Consider the following 25224-nt stretch of genomic DNA (forward strand, 5'->3'; position numbering starts at 1 on the left):
CAGAGTTTATAGACATGTGTTACATGTGTGTAAATAAGGAAATAAGAATAACATTTTTAGGAAGCATCATTTGGATGTCATTTGACCTCCAAACGTACGACTGAGATATAACATTTTTGGCATGGAATCAATATTTTGATTCCGTTCAATATCCCTTCACTCAAGGTTGGGGTGCACAAATCAACAAGACAACAAGACAATGGTCAGATAAAAAATATCTGAGTCTGGAGCAGAAGTGTCTCAGAAATGATGCTCCGTAGTTCTTATAAAGATAAAGGGAGGGAGAGGGGAAGCACATTTAGACTTGCAAGATTCTGTTACTATAACCTTATAATAAAAGGAGTATTAGCTTGTGTGTCTTTGGTTTCCACGTTTGGTCTGCCTTGGAGGGCCGACACCTAATTTGCTTGAGAACACCCCAGGTTTTGGAAGAATCAGATGAACTTTTTTCATACAGAGAGGGAATGAATTCCCTGACGAATCAGTGGTGCCATAAACACATTAACAGATTAACCTCTTTAATTACAATGGGAATTGCTGCAGAAGGAACATACAGGAAACCATCAGAGGCATTGGCATATATTTTTTTTTCCATTTACAAGAGAGGAAAAGGCTTGAAAAAGGTTTCTGTCCTACCCCCTCCAATCTGCGTTATTATTCACTTTCTCTTGCTAACAACTCTTTCCTCCACTGATACATGTAGACATTTTTACTACTGTTTTCTGTAATATCAGTTTAACAGTTCTCCAATTCATCCTGTTTTTTAAATTCTTCTTATTGATTAGTACCACTGCAAAAGCAATCAAACATTTTTTTCAATAGTCTGTAAGAAAGGCTGGATGCATTGGAACTTTTCCATTTTTCTGAAAGTTTTGCCCCAGAAATGACTCAGAATGGAGTGGCAGAAATACCGAACAAGACAACGGTGGTCTCTGAGTTCATCCTTGTGGGTTTCACCCACATCCGATGGCTGCAGATCCTCCTCTTCTGGCTTCTCCTTCTCACTTACCTTTTAACCATCCTGGGAAACCTTCTCATCATCTACATCACTCTAGTTGACCGTCGCCTCCAGACCCCCATGTACTTTTTCCTCAGGAATTTCTCTTTTTTGGAAATAGGATTCACTTCTTCTGCCATCCCTAAAGCTTTGTTTAACTTGGCCTCAGGCAACAACACCATTTCTCTTGCTGGCTGTTTCACACAGGCCTTTTTCTATTTCATTTTGGCCACCACTGAATTCTTCATTCTGGCCACAATGTCCTTTGACCGGTATGTGGCCATCTGCAACCCCCTCCGTTACACAACCATCATGAGCAGCCACTTCTGCACTCAGTTAGTGATAGGATCTTGGACTGTCAGCTTCCTTTATCTCATTATGCCTCTTATTCTGTTGTTTCGATTGCCCTTCTGTGGTCCAAACGTCATCAATCACTTCTTCTGTGACAACATGCCACTGATCAAGCTTGCCTGCACTAATACCCAATTCCTTGAACTGCTGGATTTTCTCTTGGCCACCTTTACCGTCCTGGGGACTTTAGCCATCACAATCATTTCCTACATTAAAATCATTGCTGCTGTCATGCACATCCCTTCCAGAACGGGCAGGCAAAAGGCCTTCTCTACTTGTGCTTCTCACACTGCGGTAGTTTTCATCACCTATGGGAGCTGCATTTTCATGTATGTGAAGCCCACACAAAGTGGGGGGCTGGACCTCAGCAAAACAGTTGGTGTTCTGAACAATGTGGTCTCTCCTTTGCTCAACCCCTTCATTTACAGCCTGAGAAACAGGCAGGTGAAAACAGCTTTGAAGGATGCCTGTGGATGGAGATGAACATCTTCTAATCAGGGAAGTGGCCTCCTTCAATATAGGAGCTCCCTGAGGCACATGTGAATGAATGGAACGGCATGGACAACATCGGTTGGACTTTAACGTATAGACTCCATGTCTCCATCTTTAAGATGATAAAGATGATAAACTGAGAGAAAAGAAAGACAGGGGAAAAACACGGGACTTGGAAGAAAACGTTGTTCATCCTTTGTTACCATTGTAGATGCTGCCCAATTAATATGGACCAAATGAAAAGAGGCACCATATGAAAAAGTTCACTCAAGTCATGTTTAGCTGCAGATCAGTTCACTGACACACCTGTGTTAGCTTTGGGGAAAGAATGTGGGAATACCTTACCTTGCTGTTGCCTTCTTTGGGGAAGAGGATGATGAAGTTTTGCTTCCCAGGTAGCATAAATGCAACATTGTAAGCTTTTTTACCTGTAAGCCTGGAAAAAGTTTTTGTGGCTTAGTGTGGTGAGTGAATGGGCCAGTTGGTGTGCTTATGATTCAGTAACTTGAGCCTGGGCAGAAAGTGAGCTCACTGAATATCTGTCTGATGTAGAAGTTAAGGGGTTGGATCAGGAGTGTGAAGTCCGAGGTTCAGGTCCACCCTCAGCCATGGGAACATTGGCAGACTTGGGCCAGATCTTCTCCCTCATTCTACTGTCCTCCATCTTGCAGGGTTATCACGGGAATAAAGAGAGATCCCATAGGAGGTATTTTGAGCTCCCACCAATGGCAGACTTCAAATCTCACAAAATAACATGGTGCACATCCATTTTGAGAAATGTTTTCTATTTTGGTGGATGTTCTCCAAAATATCTATTATGGGAAGACCAAAAGGGCTTAATGTTGCTTCAAAACAAAACAAAACCTTAAAATAAGGAAGTGTATCCAGAAGGTTACCAATAAATATTCTCCACTCTATCAGTAATTAAAAGGCTGACTCCATTTTTGTGGTAGGTAAATTAGTATGCCGAGGCTTAATACAAGAGAAGAACTAAAATCTCTGCAATAAGGATTACAAAATTATGTGAAATGCTAGAGGGAGAAGGCAAAAGATGAGCATTAACTCCATGGATATATGCACTATTGTAGGCTTGTTATCTTGAGAGGAAGCCATCATTGACCTGTAAAGGAATAAACTTTGATCTTAGTGTGGGCACTTCTGAAATGCAATAGTCCTCCTTTCTATTTCCCTTTCTTCACTCTTTTCCATTCTATCATTCTCTCTTCCTTATTACGTAGAGACAATTTAGTATTCCAGTTATGGTCAATGTCACTAGTTTGAAATAGGTAGAATGCACGTTTATTAAATTTAATTGTATTTTTTTAATGTTAAGGCGGGGAAATACAAAACCCAACAGCATCCACAGAAAAAAAGATAATTCTAGTTATACTTTTGAAAAAGGTAGCCTAGATATAACATACTGGGTTAAATAAAGTAAAAGGGGAAAAGGGGAAAAAAGCAACTAGTTAATAGAAAAGTGATCCATATAACTCTACTTAACAATATCAGATTAATTCAATCCTTAAGGTTCTCATTAAATCTAGACCATATATTAATGTATTAACATATTGCATTCTCTTCTCATTTTTGGGAGATAGAAACTTTTAAAAAAGAGATAACAAATTCATATCCTTGATCCATTGCAATGTGAGTTCAGTGGTGTGACTATGAAAATCATTTGATGAACATGAAAGGAAGGTGTGAAGGTGGAGAACACCAATTTTTTTTTTTTTTTAGGGCTAAGATCTCTGGTGCTGAAAGATGGAATAACAAGATGAGACACATTGCTTCATGCAAAATTCTTTTAACTTGAACAGGAAGAGGATCCAGTTAATATTCTGGAAGCAAGTACCTCCTTTTGAACACATTTGATCAAGACAAATGTATTGGAATTCAGCTTTGCACTCACCGGCTTTCTACACCTATAAACCTATGGATCACTAGGAGTAGTAGAGTTAAAGTGATTGAATTAATTATTTTACAGTGTTTATCATCTACTCCAATCCCAAAGGACTTTGGATAGTATACAACATTCAATCACAAGAAGGTCAAACTATAAATCCTAAGTCAAACTAAAGATCCAAGATGGCCCCCCACATCCAACCAGCTGAAACTGAACCTGTACTGAAGTAATACAGAATTGACTCGCTTGCAGAAATGCAATCTTGTGGGACCTACTTATACTTTCAGAAATTTGGAGCTGATACAGAGAAGGCTGGCTGTCTTGTCCCCACCCCACCCCCATGAGCCTTGTGAGGAAGGGGGGCATTTGGTGGGTCCTCTGCACACTTACTTATTTTCCTCGCCTAAAAGACTAACTTTGCATGCCTCTGTGTAACACACCTCCAGTTGGTTAGACTGATACTCCATTGTTTCTTTCTTTCAGTTCAGCTCTTTTCTTCTTCTTCTTCTTCTTCTTCTTCTTCTTCTTCTTCTTCTTCTTCTTCTTCTTCTTCTTCTTCTTCTTCTTCTTCTTCTGCTGCTGCTGCTGCTGCTGCTGCTGCTGCTGCTGCTGCTGCTGCTGTCTCTGACCTGTGCAGTTCTGCTATATACCTGATTTATTCTCTTTGGAATGGAGGAAAGCATGCTACAGACTCAGCTGTAGGTAGACTTAAGTAACTCAGACTTTCCTATCCCCAACCTATTTCTTAATTAATTGATTGATTGATTGATTGATTGATTATATGCCAACATGTCATTTCAAATTTATCAAGCCAAGTTTATCTGGTCCATTCAATGCAATTATTGGAACCTAATATTGCAGTGAATAGAGGAGCCATCACCTTTCTGACACATTGTTTGTGTAGTAGAAAATACTTCCCTCAAAGGGAGTCCTTTGAACCAGAGATCCAGACAGAGTTACACTGAAGCAGAAATTGGTTTGTTGGCAGGGCTGGATGCAAAGACAGGGCTAAAGAGGGGTGGGATTACAGTCCCTCTTTCTAGATTGATGTAAATTAGGATGTGCATGTGATTGGATATAGCAGCCAGGTGTTTCATTGGCTAGAACAGATCATGTGCCTAGTGAGATCAGCGAGGCCATTAGGGTGCAACTATGAGGTGAAGGGTCAGGACTACAAAGACAGTGGGGTTCTGAAAGAACAAACAGGCACCTATTCCATGCACATCATTTCTGGTTTTGCTTTCCCCGAGCTCTGCTCACCTCTCAGCATAATCTCTTGGCCTTCTGAATGCTTTTATGGCTGGGCTGAGTTTTTAGGGTTTTTTTAATTAAGAGTTTTGATTATAATGATAAAATCAATACAAACTAAACTTAAAGAATGAAAAAAAAATAGAGAATGAGTAAAAAGTGCAAGGAAAAAGAGAGAAAAAAGAGAGAAAAAAGAGTAAGAATATAATAAAGAAAGAGAAAAGAAATACATAAAGAAATGACTTCCAACCTTCATCACATTTTCCATGCTCAAGACCAACCCCACCAAACCGGAGACCAAGGAAATGGGCACAGATGACCACTGAATGGTGGGGAGCAAACACTTTACAGATAACATTGTGAGTAAATGTATTGATTGCCATTCTGGCAACATCAAATCTTCATTCAAGAATGATTTGTAGTCATGAAACCCAACTGGCATTCAAAAAATTGAGAGTTCATCTTATGTTTGGAGAGGCATTTTTCAGCATTCATCTCATACTTCATTGGGAAGTAATGACATTTGCATAACCAGGTTGTGCCTCAAAACATTCCCCTCACATCTTTCCAAGTTGTACCCCATTATGTTGAAACAATAACAACACTTTGCATATATAACTACATCCATTGGTTGGTAGCTCTAAGACAAAGAAGTCCCTTCTTTTCACCAAATGGAAATATTACCAGTGTTGAGGGAAAAAATGGAACCAAATAACTCTTCAGCTGACTATTGGCCATATTGTTTTAGGATTTCATAGAAGTGAAATTCCTCCCTAGGATTTTGGGCATGAAAGTCTACCTTCAGTGAACCAAATGGACCTCATTTATAGCCTACAGTTCATACAACTTGAGGCTGGGAATTTGTGTGTGTTTGTGTGTGTGTGTGTGTGTATTTTTGTATATAGAAGATGAAATCAAACGCATAGAGGTAGCCTCCTTGACTTCAAAACCTTGATCAAGAACTCCATACTCAACACATGTGAAATTTCAGGGCCTCTGCTAAAAATAATGGAGGATCTGGTGAAAGTAATTTCCGCATATGAACTTCACAAAGAACAATTAGCTTGGAATCAGAGGACACAATGATCTGTAAGGTTTTAGGACCCCAAAAGAGAAGCAAACTTCTAGGGAAAGATTGGCATTGAGTTATGTCAATCTATCACTTTCCAACTGGAGCTTGTATAATCAGCTCAGTATTGGATTTGCATCTGAGAGGGTTCCTCTCCTTTTAATAAACAGGATACCCATAAGGAACTGACTGTTATTTTCAATTCTTGTCATCATCATAGAGGTTAAAGAATCACAAAGAATAAGATGCATCTTTCCTTCCCTGTGCTCTGTTTCTACATTCCTCTATGGTCTCCCTACTTATTTTGGTCCTTCTTCCTCCACACACCCCAAACTTTATGAGCAATCAGCTCTGTGTTTTGCCTCAACATGTCTCTTATGACCTGTTTCACAAGATCATTTTTCAATGTGAAGAAGAAAGGGTTCAGAAGTGGACAGACAATTGTGGTGAGAAGAGCAGGGACCTTATGGACTTCAAGGGTCTCCTTTTGGGATGGTGTGACATACATAAAGATGCTGATGCCACAGGAGATGGAGATGATTGTCAGATGTGTAGCACAAGTGTTGAAGGCTTTTGCCCGACTTGAAGCAGTGGAGATGCGAATTATTGCTGAGATGATGCATATGTAAGAAACTAGCGTTAAGACCAACGAGCAGAGGATAACAACAGAAGACAGCACAAAGTCCATCAACTCTATCAGATGGATGTCACTGCAGGACAGATCCAGCAGTGGGCCACTATCACAAAAGAAATGGTTGATGACATTGGACTTGCAGTAGGATAGCCTGCTGATCATGATGATGGGAATAAGAACAGAGAGGAACCCAGCCAGCCAGCAACCCAGTACCATCTGGATGCAGACCTGGCTGTTCATGATTGCATGATATTGCAATGGGCTGCATATGGCGGCATAGCGGTCATAAGACATGGAGGTCAACAGGAGGAATTCTACTGTCCCGAGGAAGAAATAGAAATAAGTCTGTGTCATGCAACCAGCAAAAGAGATAGACTTGTCACCAGAGAAGAGATTCTTGAGCAACTGTGGGCTGATGACAGAGGTAAAGAAGATGTCCAGTATGGAGACATTGCCAAGAAAGAAGTACATTGGGGTATGGAGGCGGTTATCTGCCAATATAATGCAGAGGATGATGATATTGGCCCCCAAGCTTGCAATGTACGTGGCTAAGAAGAGGACAGCAAGCAGGAGCTCTGCTGGATGGCCAATGGAAAAGCCCAGGAGAATGAATTCAGACACACTTTGGTTCTCCATTCAATTTTTTCTTCTGGTTCTTAAGAACAGCACCTGAAAGAACAAAGGTTATAACTTGAGACACACTCACTACACCAAAGGCTGCTTGTGCACTGAATTTTGCAAGTCTCATTCGTAATTCTTCCTGATCCAAACCATACAATTTCCTCTCAGAATTTCCATTTGCCACTAACATAAAATCTGGAGGCAAAAGCAGGTTAAGAGGGTGATTTTCAGCATGGAAACCAAGGGGTTTCTTCTCAGTCTTGATTCCGGTTAAACCTTTGTTGCTTGCTTGCTTTCTTTCTTTCTTTCTTTCTTTCTTTCTTTCTTTCTTTCTTTCTTTCTTTCTTTCTTTCTTTCTTTCTTTCTTTTTCATATGCTGGCCATCTCCCCCAAAGGGTGATTCTGGGTGGCTCACAGTTAAAATCAAACCTCAAAAACAGTTAAAAATATAAATAGCCGCATTAATTTCATTAAAAATTTATATATATATATATATATATATATATATATATATATATATATATATAAACCCTATATACATAAAAAGACTAAAATTCAAGATGATTGGGGGGGTTAGAATCAATTACTCCACAAGCCAATTCCAATGGTGCGAGCCCCCATCAACCCCTCAGGCCATCTGGCATAGCCAAGATTTCACACACTTCCTGAAGGCCGTGAGAGTGGGTGCCCACCGCACCTCGGGTGGTAAGTTGTTCCACAGATCGGGGGCCATGGCAGAAAAGGCCCTCTTCCTAGACCCTGCTAGCTGAAATTCCTTGACTTGTGGGGTCCGCAACATGCCCCTTCTGCAGGACCGAGTGGGTCGTGTTGCAGACCCCACAATGGGGATGAGACGGCTCCTCACATAACCTGGTCCTGTGCCATGAAGGGCTTTAAGGTGATGACCAACACCTTGAATTGGACCTGGAAGCAAACTGGCAACCAATGCAGCTCGTGTAACAGCGGTGTTATATGGGCTCCCCTGGGGGCATTCAGAACTGTCTGTGCCACTGCTAAACTATGGTTATACTTCATAGATTTGCAATGCTTAATATAGAATATGAATTACAATTCAGAAAATGAGATTAAGAGACAGAAAAAGACAACACAAAACACACCCACACCCATAAAGAATACTGCAATAGTTTATCCAAAAAGGAAAGAAAATAGTTGAATTCTTCATGCTTATCTCAACAAATATGCCCTACTTACCAGTGGTGTCTTCCTGTATCCCATATGTTTTGTGTGGGCAGGATCTGTTTTGGTTCTTCACCCACTGACAGACAGACACACTAAGTTGCCAGTTTTGTAGCCCTGGCTCTGATCCCAGAGAGGAAAACTACTTCTACTCCAGGAGAGAAAGGTGGGAGTCCCCTTGGTTTCTGGGCTGCATCATTTGGGTCAACGTTCTACCTGGCATTCAGGAAAGCTTTTCCTAGGCTGGAGGAACTTAACATTCCTGAAGGAATGAGCCATATTGTGGCTTGGCTTGATGGCTGAGTCCACACAGAATTAAGACAAGGTCTACACTTCTACCTTAGTGGTTAAAGCACTAAGGCTAGAAACGGGAAGACTGTGAGTTCTTGTCCAACTTTAGGCATGAAGTCAGCTGAGTGACCTTCAGCCAGTCACTCTCGCTCAACCTTAACAATAAATATATACCTAAATTCAAGTGTTAACAAAATTCCTGGCGAAACTATATTTTGAAGATAAATTAGAAATTTTTGAGCAGAATGACATACATAACAAATGGATGGGTGGGAAAATAAATAAATGAGAAGGAGAAATTGATAGAGTAGCCTATGTCTTTCAGCCCTCTCTTTCCGGTGATTGTCCCTTGTGAAATGATTGGTTATACTTGCCTGATGTACTCTTCAGAATCAGATTTCCTCTCCTCTTCATTTTTTCTATTGTTTGCTAGTCTGCAAACCTCAGGCATTGGAAGACTGTGTTTGGTGCAAGCATTCAACAGGCTTTGCAAAATGGCAAAGACAAAACCATATTAACAGATGTTAAATAATTCAGACTGATTTCAGTGTGGTGACTGTTTCCCAGTTACAATTTGTCAGAGCAAATGAATGTCTCCTATTTATCTCTAGTAACAAACTATTTTTCTATTTTAATTCTTTGCACCCTCCGTCAAAGGAAGCGTAAGAAATAAAACTGCAGGAAAAGAGACAGTAATGAGAAAGTAAGGTAACTTAATTTGGGATAGATGGAGATCCAGTTCTATTTACAGCAGACTCATTGAAATTAATGAGATGTTAGTTAGTTGTAATTAATTATTCTCATTGATTTTTGTATAGTGTGAGTCAACACTCTGAGATTTATAATACAGGATCTTTGCCATTCATTTCATAGGAAAGACTATATAAAAGGATTGTAGTAAGTTTTTGACACACAATGATATATAACATAAAGCTTATTAAACCATTCTAAAGCTTTCTACCTGCTTCTTAATTTGTTTATCACCTATAATAAAACAAAAGTAAACTGAAAGGTCTCTGTGGACTAAAAGTTCCCTGTTACAAATTATTAACCTGATAATTAATTTTCTAGGGAATAAAGGAAAGAAGCAAATGTATTAATCTTTCTCATTGGTTTTGACCTTCAGTAACCTTACCTGAGAATAGGAGATTAGAAATCCAGGTCTAATTCTCATACACCAATGTGGAATCAATTAGTTTCTAACTCTTATAAAATAGACACAGAATTTTGTCTCTTTTTCAGGACTAGTCACCTTTACTGGAGTATAGGTTTGGGGAGGAGCAAAACTTTATTGGTTTTGTTATTCCAGGATGTGTGTAGTGTTGGCAAAGTTAAAAGGATTGAAGTACGTTTTTGACACATTATGATATATAACATAAAGCTCATTAAGACATTCTAAAGCTTTCTATCTGCTTCTTGATTTTTTTATTACCTATAATAAAAGTATTAAGGAGATATTTATATGAAGGCACCTGGGGAGGTTCATTGTTATCTACTATACATTTTCAAGTAGATATATAATGTCAGGGGAATTTGGGTCTCAAGCGGATGCTGAAGAATTCACTTCTCTTGTCTTGCCTAGAGAGCTTCACCAGGAGCTTCATACAAACGCGAAAGGAAAGAATGGCAAATGACCATTATTCTGGTCTACCATAGCTGGTTGAATAGAACAAAATGGTACCCACATATAAAGTCACATATATTAACAACAGGCTTTTTCTGTGTGCAGTAGAGCCTCACGTAGATCATCTACGTGTCCAAAAGGAAGTTAGACATGTTGGAGGTCCACTTCCAATGGAATGGACTCTTCAGAACCACATGATCTCCTGAGCACAAGGGGACAGTAGGAAGAGAATTAAGGATTTCCTTCTGGCTCTTTATCCAAAAGAGTGTGGAGGGATGGTGTGGTTGTGACTACACGATTGAAGCCTCATCCCTTTTATACAGGTGTCACTATTCCAGACAAATGCACAGGGATGTGACTTCCGTCAGGTACTCGTGATCCCTATCTTGACTTTTTTTGATCACCCCTGCTGACTATTTTTGTTAAGATATTGCTAATCTAAGATCACCTCCCAGATACACAGCACACAGCATGCGCTCTTGGACTCTCATTCTAGTTGGATGTAGCTGGCTACATGCTAGGCTTTGCCTACCCTTATAACGTATTTCCTGGAAATAAATCTTCTTTGTGTTAGAGCAATAAAACTTGCTTCCTTAATTCTGCTGAAGTCGGATTCCCGCTTTCAAGACTGCTGAGATACATATGCAGAGTACTACAACCTCCAACAAGCATGCTCCTGATACCCAACTGTACATCTCAGCTTCTGGCAAATAAGTGAGGCTCTCAATGTGCTGTTGTGGTGTCCAGAATCTGTCTGGGACTTGAAGGGAGGAATAGGTTAAGGCTCAATCCTGGCAAATTGGAATGGCTTTGGGTTTGAAGGCCTCTCAATTCTAGTGAGATTCTACTAGAAGCTCTGGATGAGGTGGCATTTCCCTGAATGGAGGTGGTTTGCAATTTGGAGGACCTCTTGGACTCATAGCTCCTACTTAAGGAGCACTTGGCAGCTATGGCCAAAAGGGCTTTTGCTCTATCTTGTGCATCAATTGCAACATTTCCTGAAATGGAAGGCATTACTCAACGTCATACATGCCTTAGTCACCTCCTGGTTCAACTGCTGCAATGCTCTCTGCATTGGGCTTCCCTTGAAGAGCTGTCAGGAACTACACATGTTCCAGGATGCAGCTGTTCAAGTAATTATGGGTACACTTCATGGCACACCATGAAACTCAGAGCTGCATTGGCTACCACTTGGCTCCCAGGTGCAGGTTGTTGTCATCTTTAAAGCCCTCCATGGTTCAGGTCCTGGGCATCTGTGGGACTACCTGCACCTACAAATTTTTGTCTGTCAGAGAAGATCTTGTAAGATAACCTCAATCAGAGACTGCCATCTTCAAGCACCATAGAAACATGGCTTCTCAGTTGCCTTAGGAACAGCTGAATAATAATAAATAAGGAGCAGGGTCAGGGAAAGCTGAATATTTGTAGGAATACCTACATGCCTAATGTACACAGAAAGGTTTTAAAAAGTGGGGAAGGAAGAGAAGGGAGAGAAGGGAGAGAATTGTCCAGGTAGGCCCAAGCGTGTTCATGACTACGGATTTCTGACTGTGTGGGAGAGAGATGGAATGGACTGGTGTTGCCTAGATGACTGGCTGGAACCCTGAATGGAAGCCCCCAGTGGCCATTCTGAAGAAAGCAAAAGTTACTGAAAGACAAGGAGGGGTGGGTTACAAGAGTTATGTGGAGACAAGCTTTCCCCAGGAATTCACCAATTCCAGGTTGCTGTTTTCACAAATCACATACCCATAAAATCAATAGTTTATTGTGTGCGTACAAACAGTAGAGTTAAATGAATGTAGAAAGTCTAAAGTCTTTGTTGACGATTTCTGATGGACCTCTCTCTCTACGCTGAGTTTCATATTACCAAAACTCTTTGTAGGACTGAATGCCAGATGGCCCCCCCAACCATGACCAAGAGATAGTCATTAAGCACCAAGTTCCAAACTTCTCAAGAAGACAGTGCTATTTCTTTCACAACTTCAGTAGCTTCCTCAGGAGCACATGAAATGATGAATATAAATTAGCAAAAACTCCTTCCAGTTGAGCTTGATCCTGCCAAATTTTTGGAGACATCCATGTAGTTTCCTGGCTAAAACAGGGCAGTGATTTGATATTGCTTTCTTTGAGGATTTTTATTTTGTTTTAAACTTCCCAGATAATCTTAGAGCTCTGAGATGTTCTGGTGGCCTCTCATGTATTGTAAATAGGAACCAGATATGACCCTTCTTAAATATTTTGAACTCAAAGTTATCGAGGTAATGCAACCTCTTTCTTTAGACTTAAAACAAAATGGAAAATTAGGTGCTTCATCATATCACATGGGGGTTTGGGGAACCTGTAATGAGCAGCTAATATTATCATATATTACATATTGCTTTGTATATATAGGTATTGCCCCAAAGGATATTCTGAAGAACAATATTTACAACTGTATATCTGAAATTGTTTGCCCTGGAGTGACACATCTATCATATCGAAGGAACAAAATAACTTTGAAGATAAGCTTTGGGAGGATACAATGATCCATAGCTCATTAGTGGAATGTATCTTAGACCAATGATCCACCAAACTATGTTTTGGATTAGGTAAAGGGTGATTTTAGTAGAAGTAAGGCACAGTATATATCGTTTGAGATCAGGAACTGCTATTCACCAATCTTGAAGTTTTTCAATAAAGAAGAAAGATTTACACTCAAGAAGGGACATGTGGATTTGCTCAATATCTCTGATAGAATTGTCTCTGAAGTTTCTATCTGGATTCTACAGTCTTTAGCTGAATATGGTGGTGGAGAAGTAACATGAGAGACCTGCTTTTTTTTTTTCTAGCTAAGAATCCCAAATAGAGTCCCTCAGGGACATCAGTGCAGCTCCTTAAAGCAAATACTATTTTCTCTTAGCTGCCTTTTCCAGGTCTCAGGGAAAGAAGCATTTCTCGGAAGGAGTCAGAGAGAGCTGCTATCTTCATATCCGCACATGCTCACAGTCACCTTTTAGTCTTTGCATCAGAGCCAGAGCACAACCTCCCATTTAATAGCAATTTTCAAAGAGGCTTCAAGTGAGCCTTGGTCAAGGGAAATACATGGACACACGGATCCTGAGACACCTAGCTTGGTCATTCTGGACTAAGATCTTTCCCTATTTTAGTGCTCCAAGACCGAAGAATTATAAAATGTGAGTATATCTTATAAATTCTCAGACAAGCAAAGAACTGTTCACTTAGGAAGCCAATGAATTAAATGAACTTAAAAAAAAAAAGACAGTGTAATGTAGAATTATAAGGATTAGATTCTTCTTTGAATATATACAGTATTTTGTAAGATTTTGCAATAACATTTGAAATATATCCATGTCCATTCAGTGGGTGCAAAATACAGACAACCTTTTGAAGGTATTGAAAGCTGGGGGAGAAATTATTCACCTGCACAATATAGAACATCAATGGGAAATATTACATTTGCATTTTGCTTCTGGATTTTGTCAAGCTGTGTTTGAAGCCAGGAATGTTTAAAACTCTACAGCATTTGGGGAAAAAGAGCAGATAGAATGTCACAAATTGTTAAGTATAATGGGAAAATCTTCAGTGATTGAGCAAACCCATAATGTACCTCTGAATTCCTCCCATGTTTTGAAAAGCAGTGGTTCCCTCCCACGTAAGTGCATATATAAGGTGTCATGGGGAAAATGCCCACTTCATTATGGAAACAAAGTGTTTGGTGACAGATGCAACCAAGTCTTCCCAACAGAGCCCCAGTGAAAACAAGTTCTAGGCTCTATTTTACACAGGAATGAGAAAGAAAGCATTGCCTATCAACCTGTGACCTTTACAGCCAGAATGTAGCATCTGATAATGCTCTGATAATGCACCTTACTGGGGGTGCCCAAACAGTCCTCAATTCCTATAATGCTATGTAAGAACGACCTAGGGAGACAGAAGGAAGATCCAGAGACAAGACAACAGTCAGAGAAGTGGCAGCTGGGCCTGCAGAAGGAATGTGGGTGTGCAAACATCTCAGAAGGGACCCTCAATCGTTTCTTGGAGTGTAGAGGCCAAGGGGGGAGAGATGCACTTTCAGACTTGCAAGATTCTGTTAATGAAACCTTACAATAGGATTAGAGGTACTACTTCTGGGGGTGCTTCTTGTGTGGGCTACCTGCAAGGTTGGAAATCCCTTCTACCAACAATACACCATGCCCTACCCTGCTGCCCATGATGATAAACCATGATTGTTCATGGTGCCCACATACTGACTCTCATCACAACAGGGAAAAGACAGCAGTTATCTGTCTCCATGCTCTCTGGGATCATCAAGTGGTTTACTATCTCCATTTTCTACTTCTATGCCACGTACATATTATTAACCCCCAGAAAGGGAAAACTGTCATGTGGAACCAGAGATGTGAGAGTCATTTTCAGGACAGCATTAATTTAAAAGACTTCTGTCATGTCCAAATTCTAGTCAGAGTAGCATTTTCAAAGCAGATGTACAGTTATTCGTCTGACTATTATTATTAAGAGTAATAATTTTCTTCTATCTATTTCCTAATCCCAGTTTTATAGCCACCATGAAAAATAATGAAACAAGAATCAGTGAGTTCATACTTCTTGGCTTCACAGATGTCCGGAAACTGCAGCTCCTGTTCTTCTCCATCCTTTTCTTTTCCTACTTTCTGACAATTACGGGAAATGCTGTGATTATCGTTCTGGCAAATATAGACCACCGGCTCCACACCCCAATGTATTTCTTCCTCTGGAATTTCTCCATCTTGGAAATTGGTTTCACCAGCGTTGTCACCCCTCAAACCTTGTCACATTTACTAATGGGCAATAAAAATATTTCCTACGTTGGTTGCATGGTACAATTCTTCTTGTATCTCCATCTGGGAACTACAGAGTTCTTCCTCTTAGCTGTCATGTCCTATGATCGATACTTAGCCATCTGCAACCCCTTACACTACCCATCCATAGTGAGCAAGAGTTTGTGCACCTCCCTTGTTCTTGGTTGTTGGGTTGGAAGTTTTCTTCTCATCATTGGTCCATATTTGTTCTTATTACAGTTTCCAATGTGTGACTCAAACATCCTGGACCATTTTTTCTGTGACAACACACCATTGATGCACCTCCTTTGTGGGAATACCAGACTTCTTGAACTTTTGGGGTTCAACACTGCTGTTCTTTCATTGTTGGGGACTTTGACTATTTCAGTGGTTTCTTATATCAAGATAATTAAAACTGTCTTTAGCATTCCATCTGCTACAGGAAGAAAGAAAGCATTTTCCACTTGTGCCTCTCACTTCATTGTTGTCTCCATCACTTATGGGAGCTGCATCTTCCTTTATATCAGCCCAGCCCAGGGCAGCAAAGCCAAGTTCGGCAAAATAGTGGCCATCCTGAATACAATTGTTTCCCCTCTGCTCAATCCTTTCATTTACAGCTTGAGAAACAAACAAGTTCAGGAAGCCTTGAAAGATCTATTGAGACAGTTCAAAGCCACTGCTACATGTCCAGGGAAAACCTGAAAACTCCGTCCCTTCTGGACTTGGTGCATCTGACCTTTTGTTTGGAGGGCTGCCAAATAACCTGTTATTTGGTAGTTTTGGGTAGCATTTGATGTTGACAAAGCACTGTGGTTGAACCCACTAATTTCAGTGGATATCCTTGGAAGATCTCCAGCACAGAGTGGTCTGCAAGACGCGGTTTTAATTTTAAGTTACAGATAGGCATTGTCTGTTTTCTTTATCTGTTTCTTTTCCCTAAATCTAAAGAGTAGAGAGAGATTTTTTAAAAGTGGGGGTTGTGGAGAAAAGGTGAGCATTTCCTTGGAAGGCCTGAATGTTTTAATGGCCATGACCATGTTAGTGGTGAAAAGAGATGGAATGGAATGGTATTGAATCAGGTAATGGCTGATTAGCTGGCTGGACATGCAACAGAATCCCCCAGTATCCATGCTGAAGAAATCAAATGTTACCAAGATATGTAGAGATGAGATCTCACCCACAAATTCATCAGTGAAAATTCTCTATTTAACAAATCATATGTTCTCCTCTATGTTGGAATTCAAACACCTACAAATGCAAAAACATCTATGTAGTAAATATCTATGTAGTAAAACCTCAATATAATAACTCAAGAGGGGAGGAGGAGACCTGTCCATTGCATTTGGGTGTCCATTAAAGGTCAATTATGAAATTTCACAAGTGATGTAAATTAATGCAAACAGCATAAACCCTATCAATTTTCATGCCTTGTTTGTATTTCTGTATGTACATGCAGAAACACACACACACACATATAGATATGCACACATAATAAAATTTAATTTATGTACCCATGTTAAGCAGATTTGGGATGGAACAAGCAAAATTGGGTTAGGTGAAGGGCGTCTTTAGTAGAAGTAAGACCTAGTCTATTTTGTTTCAGATCAGGAAGTGCTACGTATTCTCCAGTCTAGACGTTTTTCAATAAAGAAGAAAGATTTACACTCAAGAAACGACATGTGGACTTGATCAATAACTCTGATAGAAAGTTCTCCAAAGTTTCTATCTGGATTCTACAGCCTTTAGCAGATTATGGTGGTGCAGAAGTTGCTCAAGAGACCTGCAATTTTTTTCTAGCTCAGAACCCCAAACAGAGTCCCTCAGGGATATCAATGTAGCTGCTTAAAGCAAAGAATATTTTCTCTTGCCTGCCTTCTGCAGGTCTTAGGGAAAGAAGCATTTCTCAGAAGGACTCAGAGAGAGCTGCTATCTTCATATCCGCACATGCTCACAGTCACCTTTTAGCCTTTGCATCAGAGCCAGAGCACAACCTCCCATTTAATAGCAATTTTCAAAGAGGCTTCAAGTGAGCCTTGGTCAAGGGAAATACATGGACACACGGATCCCGAGACACCTAGCTTGTTCATTCTGGACTAAGATCTTTCCCTATTTTAGTGCTCCAAGACTGAAGAATTATAAAATGTGAGTATATCTTATAAATTCTCAGACAAGCAAAGAACTGTTCGCTTAGGAAGCCAATGGATTAAATGAACTTAAAAAAAAAAAAGACAGTGTAATGTAGAATTGCAAGGATTAGATTCTTCTTTGAATATATACAGTATTTTGTAAGATTTTTCTATAACTTTTGAAATATATCCATGTCCATTCATTGGCTGCAAAATACAGACAAATTTTAAAGGTATTGAAACTGGGGGAGAAATTATTCACCTGCACAATATAGAACATCAATGGGAAATATTACATTTGCGTTCTGCTTCTGGATTTTGTCAAGCTGTGTTTGAAGCCAGGAATGTTTAAAACTCTACAGCATTTGGGGAAAAAGAGCAGATAGAATGTCACAAATTGTTAAGTATAATGGGAAAATCTTCAGTGATTGAGCAAACCCATAATGTACCTCTGAATTCCTCCCATGTTTTGAAAAGCAGTGGTTCCCTCCCACGTAAGTGCATATATAAGGTGTCATGGGGAAAATGCCCACTTCATTATGGAAACAAAGTGTTTGGTGACAGATGCAACCAAGTCTCCCCAACAGAGCCCCAATGAAAACAAGTTCTAGGCTCTGTTTTACACAGGAATGAGAAAGAAAGCATTGCCTATCAACCTGTGACCTTTACAGCCAGAATGTAGCATCTGATAATGCTCTGATAATGCACCTTACTGGGGGTGCCCAAACAGTCCTCAATTCCTATAATGCTATGTAAGAACGACCTAGGGAGACAGAAGGAAGATCCAGAGACAAGACAACAGTCAGAGAAGTGGCAGCTGGGCCTGCAGAAGGAATGTGGGTGTGGAAAACATCTCAGAAGGGACCCTCAATCATTTCTTGGAGTGTAAAGGCCAAGGGAGGAGAGATGCACTTTCAGACTTGCAAGATTCTGTTAATGAAACCTTACAATAGAATTAGAGGTACTACTTCTGGGGGTGCTTCTTGTGTGGGCTACCTTGCAAGGTTGGCAATCCCTTCTACCAACACGACACCATGCCCTACCCTGCTGCCCATGATGATAAACCATGATTGTTCATGGTGCCCATATACTGATTCTCATCACAACAGAGAAAAAACACCAATTATCTGTCTCCATGGTCTCTGGGATCTCTGGGATCATCAAGTGGTTTACTTTCTCCTTTTTCTATTTCTATGCCATGAACATATTTTTAACCCCTCAGAAGGGAAAACTATCTTGTGGAACCAGAGATGTGGGAGTCATTTTCAGGACAACATTAATTTAAAGGAATTGCGTCACATCCAAATTCTAGTCAGAGTAGCATTTTCAAAGCAGATGTACAGTTATTCATCTGAGCATTAATATTAACAGAAATAATTTTCTATCAATTTCCTGATCCCAGTTTTATAGTCACCATGAAAAGTAATGAAACAAGAATCAGTGAGTTCATACTTCTTGGCTTCACAGACACTCGTAAACTGCAGCTCCTGCTCTTTGCAATCCTTTTCTTTTCCTACTTTCTGACAATTACAGGAAATGCTGTGATTATCATTCTGGCTAATATAGACCACCGGCTCCACACCCCAATGTATTTCTTCCTCTGGAATTTCTCCATCTTGGAAATTGGTTTCACCAGCGTTGTCACCCCTCAAACCTTGTCACATTTACTAATGGGCAATAAAAATATTTCCTATGTTGGTTGCATGATACAATCTTTCTTGTACTTCTATCTGGGCACTACAGAGTTTTTTCTCTTAGCCATCATGTCCTATGATCGATACCTAGCCATCTGTAACCCCCTACGCTATCCATCCATCATGAGAAAGAGTTTGTGCACCTTCCTTACGCTTTGTTGCTGGATTGCAAGCTTTCTCTTCATCATTGGTCCATCTGTGGTCTTCCTACAGTTTCCAATGTGTGACTCAAATATCCTGGACCATTTCTTTTGTGACAACACTCCTCTGAACCACCTTGTGTGTGGGGACACCAGACTTCTTGAACTTTTGGGGTTCATCACTGCTTCTCTTTCATTGCTGGGGACTTTGACCATTTCAGTGGTGTTCTATATCAACATCATTAAAACTGTCTTGAGCATCCCGTCTGCTAGAGGTAGAAAGAAAGCATTTTCTACTTGTTCTTCCCATTTCATTGTTGTCTCCATCACCTATGGGAGCTGCATCTTCCTTTATATCAATCCAGCCCAGGACAGCAAAATGGAGTTAGCCAAAATGGTGGCTATCCTGAACACAATTGTTTCCCCTCTGCTCAATCCTTTCATTTACAGCTTGAGAAACAAACAAGTTCAGGAAGCCTTGAAAGATCTATTTAGACTGTTCAAAGCCATTGCTAAAGGTCCACGGAAACCCTGAAAACTCTGTCCCTCTTGGACTTGGTGCATCTGACCTTTTCTTTGGAGGGCTGCCAAATATTTCACCATTTTTTGGCAGCTGGCTAAATTGACCAAGAACAGTCATTTTGAACATTCTCATTTCAGTATAGGATCATAATTTATGGTTGAATTTGCCTGATCTTCTAATGCTGATGTGCTTGTTATGCTAAATAGTTTATAGTGAATTAATTTATTTTACTTCTGAATTTGATGATTATGGACTGAGTTTTTGTTGAAAACCTTTTTATGCTGCACAGGGATTATGGAGTATATAACTGTTAAATAAAAAAATAAAAACATTGTGCAGCAAACAACACTGTAGTTGGCAAACGAAAAAATTGATAAACTGACATGCTTTTTTGAAGCTTCTGAATATTTATATACCTATTTATATCCTTGTTTAATTATGAAATTTGCCTGAAACCAGCTGGCCCCTTCATAAGGTACAGAGTTTAGAGTGGGAGAAAAATGAGAATAACATCAGAATAGCAGCCAGAAGCAAAAAGGTAAAAAGTGTAATATGTGGAGTCCTTGGTGCTCTCCAAGCTGCATTGTTTGCTTGCAGACATTTCATTCATCCTCCATCTAGACCCTTATGGCCTCCAGGCCCTTGGACAGCCCCACAACAGCATCACCAGAGATGTATATCTGGGTATAGGCAGCAGCACCCCCAGCCCACCCCACCCCATCTCTGACACGAGGGGACCAAGAGGGCCCCCCCATACCCAGCCCCCACTCCAACTTCCTAACCATGTAAAAGCTCCTGGTCCATACCAATGTCCTCAATCTGGGTGCCAGCACCTTCAATCCCAGGTCCTCCCAGACAGGAAGGGAATCCACTAAAATGGCTGCTTTACCATGTGACCGCTTCAGCGGCAGCTGCAAGACACCAGGCAGCCCCCCCCCCCCCAGGCCCACTGCCTTGCTTCTGCTTCCGCTGCCACAAAGTGCCAGGCCCCTGAGCCCTCCACTCCACTGGGACTCCTACGGACCCCGTGGCCACCGCCACTTTCTTGACCTGTGCCGGCCTAGACTGTCCCTGTACTCTCTGTGGTGGACACCCAAGATGGAGGATGAGGGGATAAGCCACTAGTCTGTTGCTGCTAGCTCTGCCATGCTGCTGGGTTCTCTGAAGTCCAGTCCGTGCCACCCATCAGCTGGAGCAAAGGCAGATGATCCACAGCATCACTGAGCTCTGCTGCCTGCATCTTGCTCACCAAGGAGCCTCTGCAATGGAGGGGCCACCACTGAAAGCAGTCCTGATTGGCTGCTGCCCAGGAAGGGGTCAACAGGGATCCATCGGCCCCTTCAAGGATTTGTCCCCTCCACTGCATTGCCTGCCTTCGCTGTTGCTGCTCTTCCCACTCCTCCTGCTGGCCCAGAGAACTGGTACTAACATGGCTGGCTACCCACTGAACTGACAAGGACCATCAAACACCTCCATACACCATCCTCATCATCCTCAAAATTCCCAGCAAAGTGAGCCTATCAAACAGACATCCACTTCAGCACCATAATGGAAAAAGAAAATAGTGTTTTAGATGGAAGAAAATCCCACACTCACTTACACTGATGATGTTACCTAGTTGGGTAATGAAACTTCTGCAAGCAAACAACCAACTCAGAGACCACCAAGGACTTCACCGTCCAACCCTGAGCTACAGATATTCTCTTCTATTGCAATATGTAAATATGAATAATCAAATCATAAATCATGGAACAAGGATGTAGAAGTGACCATCACATCCAAGTCACTTCAGTAGTAGAGGAATTCATTGCTTGCTGGTTTGGGACAACTCTTGCCTTTACTTCTCTCCATGGAAACATTTAATTCTAATTGAAAATTAATTAGAAACGAGGTATTAACACAATGACATTCTCCAGAGCCTGCATCATCTCGGGAGACATCTAGACATGATGTTCAGTCTTCACATACAGTACTTTATATTTCCCAGATTGGGAACAATTTGCAGATCTATTCAGTGGGAATCTTCATGGAAGCTGTAAGTAGATTCAGTAGAGGTGGGGCTGTTTGAGTTCCATCAAGGCATGGGAATAAGAGCCTGCTCCATATCATTGTTGAAGGACACCGTTGGTAGATATAAGAAAAATTAAATAATGTCAAAGTTTGCAGCCTCTCTTGTTCATGTACTGATCTATTTGCTTTTACTCGCTTCTAACAGCAAATGCATGTTCTGATACGGTAGTGAAATAGTTCAGTTATTGAAGTCCAAGTTCAAGTCTCCACTGGACTACAGAGCTCCCTGAATTGACTTACCTCCTGGGTGGTTGTTGTGGCGAAAAAAAGAAAGAAAAGGGAACTTGCCGACCATCGTGCTAGGTGTAAAGTGACAGGATAGCAGTGCAATAACAGTTCTCTATACCTAGAGCAACATTTTAATTTTAGCTAGAAGTGGTCCAAACTTTGAAGCAATCACCTTTTTTCCTTCTCTTTTTCCAAGAATGATTCCAAAAAGCTTCCACCACCACTACCACCCAAAAGAAAGAAAGGAAAAGAAAATGGAGCTAGTTTCATTGAGCAAACTTTGAAAAAGAATTGGATTAAAACCTCCTTTTATTAAACAAACAAACAAGTGGTTAAAAGGTGCTAGTTTAAACTGTTTGGGACCTAATATGTCTGAACTACTGCTTGGATAAAATGGTTTCTGTAGAAGGGATTTTATAGTCATGGGAAAGATGTATTACAGGCGCTCCCAGGTTCGGCTTATGGTCACTCACTCACACACTCTCAGCCTGTTGAGGCACGCAGATCTTGTAAGCCCCCCTTGTTTTGTACCTGGGTTTTCCAGATAGGTGCGGCTGGAACACACGAGACACACAGCCCTGGTCAACAGCCGGGAAATAATGAGGGACACACACAGATCCTCTCCAACTGAACCCTGAGGCTCATCAGGTTCTTCGGAATACACAGAGACCCAGTGAGTTTAAAGGAACAGCAAAACTTTCCTGGTTACAGTGGACATTTGCTCTTTCTCACACTCACATACACACTCATCCACATTTATGCATGTCCTTCTCAACTCGGCTGCCAGGCATTTGCTAGAGGGACAGAAGCTGCCTTGTCTGGATCCAAAGTTAAGTTGAGGAGTGGGTGGGTTCAGGACCCCTTTTGATTCCTAACAGTTCTTGCTTTGTTGATTCACAGGACTGGCAGCTACTCTTGCCTTTTTGACTTACAAATTTTTGGACCTAATATGTCTTAACTACAGCTTGGATAAAAGCTCTGATATTAATAGATCACAAAGAAAGAGACTTCAGAATCTAGCCTTGTTTCTGCATGACTTTAATCAACATGTACAGCAACAGGGGAAATCAAAACCTTTCCGTTTATTAGTAATATGATCCAAATGTTTATAATCTTTTCCAGGTTAAAAAAAAGCCAAGTTTAAAGCATCTCTATCCATGATCATGTATTACAATCAACATTTGTTCCCAAAAACGTGACTTGAAAACTGCATAAAAGGGAGGTGGAATGGGAGAGTTTGATGGATCAGATGGACACACAAATATAGTTTAATAATACTGAACAGCTAGCATTGTATGCTAATCTGTTTTTCTTTGCCTCTTCTTTTATTGGTATCTTAATCCAGTATTTCACGTATAGATCTGAGCTGAAGGTCTGATTGGATATTCTTCTATACACAAGAAGATTCTTTGTTGAAATAATTTGATAAGTATTTGTATATTTTACAATCTTTTAGAAAGTCACCTTGGTGTTTGTACAAGGAGAGGGAAAAACTATGGAGATGTTAATTTAGAAAAAGGACAGATATGAGTATATGTGGAAGGCATACACAAATATAGACTGAGAAAGATTCTCCCCAATGCTCAAACTCTTGCAATACTAAAAAGCAGCCAAGAATGCAGCAGAGAAAAGAACACAGACATCAGTCAATGTTCATCATTTTCACAAGAGGCATGTTAGGCTGAAGAGGGAGCATGTGGCCATCTGAATTCAAGACAAAGAAGAAATATCTACAATCATGAACCCACAGCTGGGCAGAAGACAATCTATTAACAGGGAACAAACCAAAGATTATGACTCCTTCTTCCACATGTCAGCTTTGCAAAGGTGTAACTGGTGCTACTGGTGATTCCAGATATTTGGCCAGTTTCAGATTCTTCAACAGTGAAAGCTAAATTAACTCACTAAGGGTTCATGTCAGCAGTTGGCTCCCAACTGAGATGACATGGAGAATCAAACAAGGGTGAAGGAGTTCTTACTGCGAGGGTTTACTGAAGATCAGCAGCTGGAGAGGCTTCTGTTTGCTCTCTTTCTGATCATGTACCTGATGGCCATAGCTGGAAACACTCTGATCATTGTTATCACTCTTGTGGACTTCCACCTCAGGACACCAATGTATTATTTCCTCAGGAATTACGCCGTCTTGGAAATTGGATACACTTCAGCTGTCATCCCCAAAGCCTTGATCAACTTGGCATTGGGGAAGAAAACTATCTCTTATGTGGGATGTATAAGCCAATTGTTTTTTTATTTCTTTTTGGGGACTACAGACTTTTTCCTACTGACAGTGATGTCCTTCGACAGGTATGTGGCCATCTGCAACCCCCTAAGATATGCTACCATCATGAACAAGCATTTCTGTACTTGGTTGGTACTGATTTCTTGGACTGGAGCATTCACCATAGATTTTAGTACAATCATGCTTTATGTACAACTTCCCATCTGTAACTCAAACACAATTGACCATTTTTTCTGTGACAATAAACCACTGCTGAAACTTCTCTGTGGGGATACAAATCTCCTGGAGCTCATTGGTTTCATCCTTTCTGCTTTTTCACTTCTGGGAACCTTGGCAATCACCACAGTATCCTACATAATGATAATTTCCACCATCTTTCACATTCCATCTGTGTCAGGAAGAAAAAAGGCCTTCTCCACCTGTGCTGCTCACATCATTGTGGTCTCTGTCACTTATGGCAGTTGCATCTCTATGTACATCGTACCAGAGGAAGATGAAAGGAAAAATTTCAACAAAGCAGTGGCTGTTCTCAACAATGTGGTTTGTCCCCTTATGACCCCATTTATCTACACTCTGAGGAACAAGCAAGTCAAAGATGCTTTGAAAGATGCCTTCAACTGCAAGAGGACCACTCATAAAATATGAGTTACTTCAAGATAATTGAAAGGAGAAGACAAGAAAAAAACCTGAATTTGATGTTTATGGACCTAGGTTTTTTCTGAAAACCCTTCTGGGCTGACGAAAGTGGGATTATGCAGTATATAATTCTGTTAAGTATAAAAATAAAAACATTGTGCAGCAAAAATCTAATGATGCTCCTTTGACCCTGAAAGACCCACTCTTTCTATAGTCTCATTGACTGTAAGGGATGTAAACAAAATTTCAGTAACAGGTACTGTAACTAGGTGGAAGGATGGTGGGATGGATGGATGGATGGATGGATGGATGGATGGATGGATA

At 40.6% G+C, this 25224-nt stretch overlaps 5 protein-coding genes across 5 annotated transcripts; 4 read left to right on the top strand and 1 right to left on the bottom strand.

The window, feature by feature from the left end:
• The first annotated feature begins 883 nt into the window (after positions 1 to 883).
• Positions 884 to 5799, top strand: LOC107326375 (olfactory receptor 6E1-like). The gene is made up of 3 exons (XM_088143903.1): positions 884 to 1813; positions 4041 to 4112; positions 5740 to 5799. Exons 1-3 carry the CDS (start codon positions 884 to 886, stop codon positions 5797 to 5799), a joined length of 1062 nt encoding a protein of 353 aa, XP_088000029.1.
• A 556-nt stretch (positions 5800 to 6355) lies between these two features.
• On the bottom strand, positions 6356 to 7330 carry LOC148215217 (olfactory receptor 6J1-like). Its single transcript, XM_088143904.1, has one exon. The coding sequence runs from the start codon at positions 7328 to 7330 to the stop codon at positions 6356 to 6358; it is 975 nt and encodes a 324-aa protein (XP_088000030.1).
• Positions 7331 to 14992: 7662 nt separating this feature from the next.
• LOC103054871 (olfactory receptor 6C3-like) lies at positions 14993 to 15946 on the top strand. The gene has a single exon (XM_007444827.2). The coding sequence runs from the start codon at positions 14993 to 14995 to the stop codon at positions 15944 to 15946; it is 954 nt and encodes a 317-aa protein (XP_007444889.2).
• A 2839-nt stretch (positions 15947 to 18785) lies between these two features.
• Positions 18786 to 19739, top strand: LOC103054634 (olfactory receptor 6E1-like). Its single transcript, XM_007444826.2, has one exon. The coding sequence runs from the start codon at positions 18786 to 18788 to the stop codon at positions 19737 to 19739; it is 954 nt and encodes a 317-aa protein (XP_007444888.2).
• Positions 19740 to 23970: 4231 nt separating this feature from the next.
• Positions 23971 to 24909, top strand: LOC148215218 (olfactory receptor 6C65-like). The gene has a single exon (XM_088143906.1). It carries the CDS (start codon positions 23971 to 23973, stop codon positions 24907 to 24909), a length of 939 nt encoding a protein of 312 aa, XP_088000032.1.
• Positions 24910 to 25224: the final 315 nt, after the last annotated feature.

This window comes from Python bivittatus, unplaced genomic scaffold, assembly GCF_059951505.1.
Source record: "Python bivittatus isolate LINGU-HERP-01145 unplaced genomic scaffold, Pbiv_v1 ctg000430_np1212, whole genome shotgun sequence".
Classification (NCBI taxonomy): Eukaryota; Metazoa; Chordata; class Lepidosauria; order Squamata; family Pythonidae; genus Python; species Python bivittatus.

Excerpts from the sequence above, each read along its gene's own strand:
- LOC148215217 (XM_088143904.1), bottom strand. The coding sequence starts at position 7,330 with ATGGAGAACCAAAGTGTGTCTGAATTCATTCTCCTGGGCTTTTCCATT.
- LOC103054871 (XM_007444827.2), top strand. The coding sequence starts at position 14,993 with ATGAAAAATAATGAAACAAGAATCAGTGAGTTCATACTTCTTGGCTTC.
- LOC148215218 (XM_088143906.1), top strand. The coding sequence starts at position 23,971 with ATGGAGAATCAAACAAGGGTGAAGGAGTTCTTACTGCGAGGGTTTACT.
- LOC103054634 (XM_007444826.2), top strand. The coding sequence starts at position 18,786 with ATGAAAAGTAATGAAACAAGAATCAGTGAGTTCATACTTCTTGGCTTC.
- LOC107326375 (XM_088143903.1), top strand. The coding sequence starts at position 884 with ATGACTCAGAATGGAGTGGCAGAAATACCGAACAAGACAACGGTGGTC. Across the intron at positions 1,814-4,040 it reads TGAAAACAGCTTTGAAGGAT|CTGATACAGAGAAGGCTGGC; the intron begins GCCTGTGGATGG and ends AGAAATTTGGAG. Across the intron at positions 4,113-5,739 it reads GTGAGGAAGGGGGGCATTTG|GATTTCATAGAAGTGAAATT; the intron begins GTGGGTCCTCTG and ends ATATTGTTTTAG.